Source organism: Tachyglossus aculeatus, chromosome 10, assembly GCF_015852505.1.
Source record: "Tachyglossus aculeatus isolate mTacAcu1 chromosome 10, mTacAcu1.pri, whole genome shotgun sequence".
NCBI lineage: Eukaryota > Metazoa > Chordata > Mammalia > Monotremata > Tachyglossidae > Tachyglossus > Tachyglossus aculeatus.
This window is the reverse complement of record NC_052075.1, coordinates 35,586,104-35,597,227: the sequence shown is the minus strand read 5'-3', so window position 1 is coordinate 35,597,227 and position 11,124 is coordinate 35,586,104. Positions and strand designations below refer to the sequence as shown.

General features: G+C 48.5%; 1 protein-coding gene across 1 annotated transcript; it reads right to left on the bottom strand.

Annotated features, from left to right (window-relative positions):
* Positions 1-529: 529 nt before the first annotated feature.
* Positions 530-10,535, bottom strand: CAV2 (caveolin 2). The gene is made up of 3 exons (XM_038752886.1): positions 10,311-10,535; positions 8,338-8,525; positions 530-1,804 (listed from the first exon to the last, which is right to left on the bottom strand). The coding sequence occupies exons 1-3, from the start codon at positions 10,533-10,535 to the stop codon at positions 1,654-1,656; spliced, it is 564 nt and encodes a 187-aa protein (XP_038608814.1). The 3' UTR covers positions 530-1,653.
* Positions 10,536-11,124: the final 589 nt, after the last annotated feature.

Genomic DNA, 11,124 nt, shown 5'->3' with positions numbered 1-11,124 from the left:
CCTCTCTCTGAAGGATTGGGGAAATATAATGTTTTACTCTAATAAGTTAAATATCATCATAGGACTAAAGCTAATATTTCCACTGTCACCACTGTTGAATGTCCACATTTAGAATCCTAAATATTTCCTGACAATTTTGAGACCCTTAAATATTCACCTGTTGCTTTAGAATAGAGCACAGCTCTAGGAAAACATCTCACACCATAGCGTTTGATTTCAATTGCATAGCTCACAGAGGGAAAGAGAAATCTGTCCACAAAGGGACATTTTGCAATAGAGAAAACAATCTGCAGCCGTTCATCAGACTCCACAAAGAAGCAATATGCAAGTTAATGGCCTGTCAGCATCACTGTCCAATACCTTGGCATTCTCGAATCACCATTAAAGTTGTGGGGCTAGCTAGTGCAGTGGAGCTGCAATGAGAGTGCAGCTCTCCCTTCTAGACTGTGAGCCCATTGTTGGGTAGGGACCGTCTCTACATGTTGCCAACTTGTACTTCCCAAGCGCTTAGTACAGTGCTCTGCACACAGTAAGCGCTCAATAAATCCGATTGAATGAATGAATGAATGAATGAGAGTGCAGTAGAAGAGGAAGTATAAAATAGCACCTATCCAAGTCATTGCACTCTAAGGGGAAGAAGGCTGAGGAATTTCCAATACCAGTTTGACTCCTGAATGTAAGGGAAAATGAGTCCCGGTTATCATAGGGTCACTGGGGTACACATTATTTTAAATACTATAATGAGGCTGGGAATAAACAGGCTCTTCTGGGGGCACAATCTGTAGGAAAAAAGTTTCTGATATCTTTTACCAGATTCGGACACAAAACTACATCATCAAATGTTTTGTTGCTTTAAATCTGTTTGAATTTAAATCTGTTAAATTTAAATCTGTTAAATGTTTAACAGATTTGCAGAATCAAGGCAGATCAATCTCGCTCCTCCAAATTTCACTTTCCTCCGTACCCTCCCCACCACGTTCAGCGTGACAGGGCTGCGGGGTTGCTGACACACTCTAACTCCTTTCAGGAAAACCGAGAAGGCCACACAAAATTTTCATTGGGGGAACTTTTGATTAAATAAGGCTGGCAGATGAACTCTGCGCCTCTGGCATTGGGTAACACCATATTTGAAGGACTCTGTTTCAGATTGATGTGGAAGCGTTTATGCACTTTGGCAACCTTCACCACCCCCTTACTTAGCAACAAGTGTTCAACAGTAAAAGCAGGCAGTAAACAATAAGGCTCCAGATATCTTGTGCAAGGACTGCTGAATGTTTAACCGAAATTCTTCACATCACTGCCACGGTCGCCTGAAAAATCCTTCCCCGAAACGCTTCCTCATCAGACAGCATTTAAACTACAGACCGCTTTGGTCTATTTGCTGGGGTGTTTTACGAACGGGTCATCCTCGGTCTGGAAATCTAAAGTGAACCCTGGTTTAAAATGGGGTGGAGTGCTAGGAGAAATATGGGTGAGAGAACGGCGAGTTGTTGCCCTGAAAGAAAGTTATTGAAGAAGTCCCAGATAAAATTTCCCACTTAAAAAGTCCCTCTTCAGAGGAGCAGGTCTGTAGAATAGCCAGTGGGGCCCCTCAGTCATGGCTGCTATGGAGAGTCGTCATAGCCGACTGGTCAGCCGGCCAGTCCGGGCCCTTCAACTGGGGCCCAGTCTCAGCTTGACCGAGGAGAAGATCTTGCCGAAGCTCTGACACAGCGGGGCCACCAGGACATCGGTCCCGCTCTTCCACACCGCCTGCACGGAAGGCAGGACCATGAGGCAGGTCTTTATGAAAGGCATCACGATCCTAGGGTGGACAAAGAGAGCTCATCAGTTTTCCACCATGGTCACGGGACGTGAATGGAGAGATGTCTGCCGAATGGCCCTGTAAGCCATTTATCACCATCACCGACAGTATTTTTTACCATCATCCACAGAGTTGACTGAAAGCATTCTGGGCACGGAGCACTGTTCTGAGTGCTTGCTTAGGAGAGTATAATACAACCGAGTTGGTAGTCACGTTTCCTGCCCACGATGAGCTTACAGTCTAGAGGACGGAAAACTTGCCCCAGGGTGATTGATTTCTTTCTAATCTTGTTATTAAATTTTATGGAGAGTACAGTCTAGGACTAAAAAAAACAAAAACAAACTCTCTTGGGTAAGAGCGCGTAGTCTAAATTTAGGTAGCTAAAAGAAAAGCAGCCAAAAGAGCCTGGGCCTTGGAGTTAGAGGACCTCGGTTCTAATCCTGGTTTAGCCATTTAGCTGCAGTGTGACCCTGGGCAAGTCCCTTAGCTTCTTTGTGACTCAGGGTCCTAACCTGTAAAATGGGGATTCTCCCTCCCCCATACGACTATGAGCCCCATGTGGCATAGGGACTGTGTCCAAGCTGATTTCCTTGTATACACACCAGTGTTTAGTATAGAGCTTGGCACATATTAAGTGTTTAACAAAAGCCAAAATTATTGTTAATAATATATATGCATGTGTAAGTATATATCTCATTTATATTTCAGTTCTAAGTACTTTCAAAATAACAAACCAGATTCCAGGGTCCCCTGTGGTTTGATATGAGGAGAGTTTATATAGCTCTACTGTGATCTCAGCTGAACCAATCCTATTAAATCTCTCCTGTTTCCCCCTGCTACAATTTCAGGATTGTTACTTCCATAAGGAGCAGAGACCACGTCAGGCTAATAGGACGAGTGGATTATTTCCCGCAGATGTATGTTTCTTGGTTTTACACTTTGGGGCTTAGTACAGTGCTCTGCACACAGTAAGCACTCAATAAATATGACTGAATGAATGAATGAATGACAAAGAAAGTAAAACCTGGAACAAAATCCAAGATTTTTCAAAAGTGGCATGCAGGGTGATGCTTTAGAGTATATGTCCAGATAGCTAGATGATGGTTTTTGAAGAGGACGTTGCTAAGGGTAGGATTCAGTCAAGGCTTGGGAACGTGGTCACAAATAATAATAAGAACGATTATTATTAAGGTATCTGTTAAGCACTGTACTAAGCGCTGGGGTAGATATAAGATAATCAGGGCAGATACAGTCCCTATCCCACATAAGGGATAGGGGAATAGGATTTAATCCCCATTTCACAGATGAGGAAACTGAAACATAAGTGAAGTGATTTGCCCAAGGTCACACAGCAATAAGCGGTGGAGTGGGGTTCAGAATCCAGGTCCTCTGATTCCCAAGTCCGTGTTCCCTCCACTAGGCCAACGCTGCTTCAATCTGACCGTTTTGCGACCATCATGTAAAGAGAGTGCCTAGCTGTGCTGAGATGTTCTACAGTAGAGTGTCACAGTCTACATTACTCCATCTCTAAAATGAGACTAATAACATTGACCTACTTGGAAAGGAGCTATGGGAATGGAGGATTGTAAACTACAAAGAACTAAAGGCACCCTAGGAGCTTCAAACATGCCAATCATTATTATCTCATAATGTCCTGGGAAACAGAGTTATCCCCCTAACCCTGGCCTATTTTCTAATCCTCTTACTAATGCTCATCTTACTTTGTTTGCTGCTAAAGTGCCATCCTGAAGCAGAACAATAGTTCTGAGCTCCCTGGTAGGGCAGCCATGAATGAGCCAGAGATTGCACTACAGCTAAAAGCTGGAGCTCTAGAATCTGTGGGCTGGGCACAATACGGCTTATTAAACTTGGGTTTGGTGAAGGGGGGAGGGCAGGTGAAGGATGAGCCACTTGGGCAGAACTGGGTCTGCTGATCACATCCATCCAGAAGACCAGGTCGACGCCATCCACAGGGATTTTGTGGCTGTCTTTTTGAATTCTATTAAAATTTTATTATATTTTTTAAATGGATCATCTGCAGGCCTGAATTCGATCTGGGAAACATTTGATCCATTCTAAGTATTTGAGGGTTAATTACAGTTGTGGCATAAATTGAAATTTTGAAATCGGGTGGCAAAAACAGAGGGGTTTTATGCAGGGAGCAAGTGGTAGGGCCATGCAAACAGCATCAGAGAGACTAATCGGGAGCTTTCTGGGCCCACTCAGAAGCTCTCGGGTCTTCATCAGAAAACAGTGGCTTCAACCCCCCGGCTGGAATAACCTAGAGGCCCAGAGCCCCATCACTCCCACTGACCCGCCACCTCTGGTTCGATTTTTCGCAAGCTCTGCTCTCCGATCTCCTTCCACAATCTTTGTGGCCTGCCGCCAAGTACTCTCTCTCCTTCTGGTTTCCTAATCGGTGCCATCCCAACAGGGAAGGCGAATCCCCAACGGGCTGCCCAAACCATAGATTCATGCTCATTAAACACCCAGGAGCTGTCCTGATTTCTAATTACTGCGCCAGAGATGTCACCCACAAACTTCTCTCTGAGTCAGATCCCCGACACCCTTCATTGCCACCGAAGCAGAAACTATAGCGGGATCCAACTGCTGGCCTTCAGAGGAGAAATTTAGGTCAAGAAAGTGGTTTGTATCTCAAAAATCAAAGATGTGTCTAAGCCAAATGAGCTTGGAGAGAACTCTTCCTCTCAGGAAACTGAGTCCCGTAGAAGTCAGAAGGACCTGAGTTCTAATCCCAGCTCAGCCACCTGTCTGCTAGATGACCTTGGGCAAATCACTTCATTTCTGTGTGCCTCACTCTTCACTTCTCTGTGCCTGTTACCTCATCTGTAAAATGGGGATTAAGACTGTGAGCCCCAGGAGGATATCTTGTATCTACCCCAGCATTTACTGCAGTGCCTGGGACATAGTAAGCGCTTAACAAATACTACAATTATTATTAGAAACGGACCCTCCCACGGACCTTTTGAAGTTCCCTTAGATTTGGGGGTTTCAGCTCATGGGGGTGAGGTGTCCTGACTTGGGCTGCACTCTTTCTGCAGCGGCCCGGCTCGGAATTCAGCTCGGCTGGTAGGGGCCACTGGGACAGAGTTCGGCTCAGCTGCTGACCGTCGAAACGGTTTCTGCCGCCGAGCATACTCGACTTGCTCTCTGCCTCCAGGGTCCCGCCCAACCACCTTGGAACCTGGGGGAGTGGGATCATCTTCCCAGTGTCAGCCTGGAACCTCACCCAGAGGAACACCTCTTCCCTTCCAGCCCTCCCTGGGGGGAAGAGCTGAATCCAACCCCTCCTGTCTTCCCTCCCGCAGAGAGCGGCCTCCTTCAGCCCAGAATCCTGCCTCTGGTCCTCCAGTCCGAGAGGTGCCCTATCCCCCGGTTGGTGAGTCACGAAAGAGGAACCCGCTCCAGCTAAGGGTAAACTCCCCTTTAAGCAGATTTCGAAAGCCTTCCACTCACTCCCTCCTCCCTGGCAATCATAGCTGCCTGATGACAAATGCAAGAGACCCTTAAATATTGATGAACCAGTCGCCGGCAATTTGTAAAATAGGCTGAAGTTAAATAATACATTTTACCGGGCTAAAGAGCAAAGGATGACTCATAGGGAGAAATACTCTCCCTTTTGCTAGGAGAAGCATCACCCCATTAATAATTGCTTTATTTAAAACTAGCCTTTCATCGAAGACGAATAGAAAGGCCTGATATGGACACTGTCGCGAGAGCTTTCTATTTGCCAAGGGCACTCTAAGCACCCGATGAGTTTTACAGGGGACTCTGGGCTACATGATCCACTTTTCAGAGGCAGGCAGCTGAAGCCAGGAAATGAAATGCAGCACGTTCATTTCTGACTCATTGCTGGAATTCAAATTCCTGACTGGTGCTGGATTTAATTCACTGGACGATTATTTCATTAGAACATTGGCATACTGAACCACCAATGCACGGATGCCAGCCTGATCAACATCCACAACTGGCACAGCTTCAGAAAGAAAGCCTAAAAAGTCCCCAGTTGGAAGGGGATTAGTCTTCCATGCAGGCCTGGCTTTTCAGGCCTTGGTCCCCAAGTTCCCCAAGTTGGGAAGGAGCATGGCCTAGTGGAAAGAGCACAAGCCTGAGAGTCAGAAAGACCTGAGTTCTAATCCTGACTTCACCACTTGTTGTTGCGTGACGTTGGGCAGGTCAATTCACTTCTCTCTGCCTCAGTTACCTCATCTGCAAAATGGGGATTAAAACTGCGAGCCCCACATGAGATATGGACTATGTCCAACCTGATTAGCTTGCATCCACCGCTGCGCTTAGTACAGTACCTGTCACAGAATTGGTGCTTAACGAATACCATGAATAAAACTTTGACTCTAGCAGCCTGTTACCTATCACCCCTGCAGACTGAATGGATCTTATATGCTTCCGACTTGTACTTCCCAAGCACTTAGTACAGTGCTCTGCACACAGTAAGTGCTCAATAAACACAATTGAATGAATGAATGAATCTTGCATTCTTTATGGATCAGGAAGAGGAGGGCAATCTTTTGTGTCCATGGCTGCTGGGTATTGGGTTTTTAGATTCAGCCTACAGTCAGCTGTGCCTAGGGGCAATGGCACACTGATTCTTAGCTGGTGGAAGGGTTACTGACATAGAATAGGAGGGATTTTTCAAAAGAGACTAGAATTTGAGTTCAACTCTGACAGGATCCAGTGACAATTCTGTTGCATTTGCAATGTTGCATTGGGAACACCCGTCAATCCAAAATCAAAAGAATACTTTTCACTTTCAATTTGAGGGCCCCTTTTAATTCATAAATAATTGTCTGGTGAGAATGGGGGAGGGGGGAAGAGTCGGTCTGAACACTTTTTAACGGTGGCTACTGGTTTTGCTCAGAAACTGAAAAAGAGAACCACTGAGCTTACATTAGAGTAGACAAGAAGCAAGCAAAGAAGCAAGCTGGCTCTGAAGGTATACTTGGACCATCTCTCTAGACTGTAAGCTCATTGTGGGTAGGGAACAGTGTCTACCAATTCTGTTATATTGTACTCTCCCAAGTGCCTAGTACAGTGCTCTATACCCAGCAAGTCCTCAATAAATACCGTCGATTGATTGACTGAATTCTCCCAAAGGGTACTATCTACAAGACTGGCTTTTCTTTCATCGGATTCGAGACTCTACATCAGCAGGAATCTATGTTTGAATGCCGTCTGGCATAAGGACGTTTCGCCTGGGGAACAGCAGGTGGTCTCCCTATCCAGATTTCTCCGTGGACAGCCCAGGAAACTGACGACTGGGACTGGCCCTGTTTCTTACACTGTCCAGTTGTTACAAAGTAGCCTCTTCCTGGAAACTGGGTTGGGCTGGAATTTGGAACTTGGAACTGAAGTGAAAGTGGATACACTTTTTCCCAGTCCTGGGCAACACTGGTGGCCTCACTGGGGGGGTGCATGAGCACAGATGCACTCTATGGGCTCTGCCACCAGATATTTGGGGAGAAGAACCGCAGTTTTGAAAAACAACTTTGGGACAACCAACCCAGACGGTATGCTGCTCTTTTTGAAGAGGAATAAGAATTCTTCACTAAACAAACTCAGGGAGGGAGTCCCTATTCTAGATCCACCTCAGATTTATCGGTGTGAACCTGGCCCATTCTCTTCACTGTGATCACACATCAGGGTCAGAAATGGTGGAGGGGGGGTACCGCCGCATTCTCCTGGACTTTTGGTGGAATGACCAGTGAGGGACAGAGAACAGGCTGGAACAGCCAGACCTTCAGGGAAGGGTGACCTGTCCCACACCGCCCATGGGCGGGGGTCACATTTAGGGAGGGGAGGAAGGGACGGAGATTGATTTTGGAAAAGAAACAGCAAAAAGAAAGAGAAGGTGTTTTCCAGTTTTATCGGGAAAAGATGAGCATGTTCAGACCCTCAAACCATTCTCTAGACTGGAAAAGTTTGCCCAGGGACCCTATGGGACTGTGAGCCCACTGTTGGGTAGGGACTGTCTCTATATGTTGCCAATTTATACTGTCCAAGCGCTTAGTACAGTGCTCTGCACACAGTAAGCGCTCAATAAATACGATTGATGATGATGATGGGAGCTTCAAGGTGCTGGGAATAAAGGCTAAACTTAAAATTGGGAGCTTTCTCTCCTCTCTGCATGACTGCTGTGGAAGTTAATTCCAGAACCCTGATTTCATTCTCCTGCCCCTTTAGTTACTCTGGCTTGTGTCAAAGGTTGGTCTTTGTGGGGAGTAAGTGCCTCAGGTGGAAGGGACACCCAAGGAGTGCCAAACACTGGATTCAAGAAGGCTTGCCTGACGTGGATTGGGGCGACGGTGGGGTAAAAGGCTGAAAGAGGAGGCAGACCTGGGCCCAAGACACGGTTGGGTAATGGACAGAAACTCTAGTGACGCCCTTTAACTCTCATGGCATGGGCGGGTCGCTGGGGCAGCACTGCAGTAGCCTTAATGCACTTCCTTTCCTTTCCCAACCTGGATGTCTTTAGCCAGGGCAGTGAAGGGTCTCACCAGATGTGCAGGCAGCTGAGGATGGCGAAGACGAGCCCGGCCACAAAGGCCAGCGGGATGGCTAGCACCACGGTCAGGAGCTTGTAGATCAGGTACTTGCTGAGCTCGAAGAAGGCGTGGCTGCAGACCCAGATCGAGTCGAAGGTGTGGGCCGACGGGGGCTCCGCTATCACGTCCTCGAACCCCAGCTGGAGGGGGGCAAGGGTCAGACATGGAGACACCAGGACACACGAACGTGGATGGGCACATGTAGATGCAAGTAGGAAGTCACACAAGTACACGTTCAGGTACGAAGATGTCCACAGATAGGGATACACCCAGAAACACACACACGGAGACACACAGGCACAGGGAGAAAATGTTAGAGACCTTTCCCTTTTACACCTTGGGGTTGGGGTGGGGAGGGTGGGCATGCTGGGACTGCACCCACACCCACATGTGCACATGTGCACCCACACCTCACTGAGCCGCTCATACATTACAAAGGGCCGCATACACGGACAAATATATGTAGATACACATATGCCCACACATACTGATTCACTCATGCATTACAGAGGGCCACATATATTTACAAAGATATGTAGATACACATATGCACCCATAAACTGATCCACTCGTGCATTACAGAGGGCCACATATATGCACAAAGATATATATACACATATGCAGACAGACACTGATCCACTCATACATTACAGAGGGCCACATGCATGCAAAAAAGTATATATATACACACGTATGCAAACACACACTGATTCATTCATTCAATCGCATTTATTGAGTGCTTACTGTGTGCAGAGCACTGTACTAAGCGCTTGGGAAGTACAAGTCAGCAACATAGAGAGACGGTCCCTACCCAACAACGGGCTCACAGTCTAGATCCACTCAAGTATTACAGAGGGCCATATACATGCACAGAGGTATATATACACATAGGTACACATATACTGACCCACTCCTGCATCGCAGAGAGCCACATACATGCACAAAGATTAATATACGCACAAATGCACACACACATTGATCTGCTCATGAATTATGGAGGGCTACGGAGGGCTACGCGCATGCCCCCAAACATAGAGAGACGCTTCCTACCCAACAACGGGCTCACAGTCTAGATCCACTCAAGCATTACAGAGGGCCATATACACGCACAAAGATATATATACACATAGGCACACATATACTGACCCACTCCTGCATGGCAGAGAGCCACATACACGCACAAAGATTAATATATGCACAAATGCACACACACACACATAGGCGCACATCTACTGACCCACTCCTGCATGGCAGAGAGCCACGTACACGCACAAAGATTAATACATGCACAAATGCACAAACACACATAGGAACACATATACTGACCCACTCCTGCATGGCAGAGAGCCACATACACGCACAAAGATTAATATACGCACAAATGCACACACACACACATAGGCACACATATACTGACCCACTCCTGCATGGCAGAGAGCCACATACACGCACAAAGATTAATATACGCACAAATGCACACACACACACACACACACATAGGCACACATATACTGACCCACTCCTGCATGGCAGAGAGCCACATACAGGCACAAAGATTAATATACGCACAAATGCACTCACACATTGATCTGCTGATGAATTACGGAGGGCTACGTGCATGCCCCCAGATACATAGACGCGCAGACATGTACACACCCAATCACACCCTGGCTCAATCAATCAATCAATCAATCGTATTTATCGAGCGCTTACTGTGTGCAGAGCACTGTACTAAGCTCTTGGGAAGTCCAAGTTGGCAACATCTAGAGACAGTCCCTACCCAACAGTGGGCTCACAGTCTAAAAGGGGGAGACAGAGAACAAAACCAAACATACGAACGAAAGAGGGGGAGCCGGTGGGCGAACCCGGGTGGGGTCCAGCCCCTGTTTGTCCCCCACCTCCCCGCCCCCCCCGGCTCGGCCCACCTGCAGGTGTGCGTTGAGGCCTCGGGGGTCCCTCGGGGAGGCAGGACGGGGTCCCCACTCGGGGTCCCTCTCCAGGCCCGGACGGGGCGGGGGAGCCAGGAGTCCGGGCCCGCTGTCCCGGCTGCGGGAGTTCCCCTCCTCCTCCTCCTCCTCTTCTTCCTCCTCCTCCTCCTCCTCCTCTCCCAGGAAGCCGCGGCCTCCGGGACGCTCCGTCTGCAGCCCCATCGTCCGGCCGCTCCCGGCCCGGCTGCGGCCCCGCTCTCCGCCGCCGCTGGCCCTCCTCCTCCTCCTCCTCCTCTCCTCCTTCCCTCTGGGCGCGCCCGGCCTCGCCCCGCCCCGGCTCCGGCCCCCGGGGACACGGACAGGATCGAGGCCCGGCGGACCGACCGACGGACGGACGGATGAAGAGACTGGCAGAAAGTCACAGAAGGACGGAGAGACGGATGGACGGGAAAGATCACGGACAGACACACAGACGGACAGGCCGAATCACGGACGGACGGGTGAAGAGACAGGTAGAATCACAGAAGGACAGAGAGACGGATGGGCAGACGGACGGACGGGAAAGATCACGGACAGACAGACCCATGGACGGACCGACGGACGGACACGCAGACGGGCATGGCCAAATCATGGACAGAGAGATGAAGAGACTGGTAGAAAATCACAAAAGGACAGAGAGACGGACGGGCAGACGGACGGGAAAGATCACGGACAGACAGACCCATGGACGGACCGACGGACGGACACGCAGACGGGCAGATGAAGAGACAGGTAGAATCACAGAAGGACAGAGAGACGGACGGGCAGACGG

Bases quoted from the DNA above. Each gene is read 5' to 3' on its own strand.
- CAV2 (XM_038752886.1), bottom strand. From the start codon at position 10,535: ATGGGGCTGCAGACGGAGCGTCCCGGAGGCCGCGGCTTCCTGGGAGAG. The intron at 8,526-10,310 runs GTGGGCCGAGCC...GCCCCCCTCCAG, and splicing joins GCCTCAACGCACACCTGCAG to CTGGGGTTCGAGGACGTGAT. The intron at 1,805-8,337 runs GTGAGACCCTTC...TGTCCACCCTAG, and splicing joins CTCAGCTGCCTGCACATCTG to GATCGTGATGCCTTTCATAA.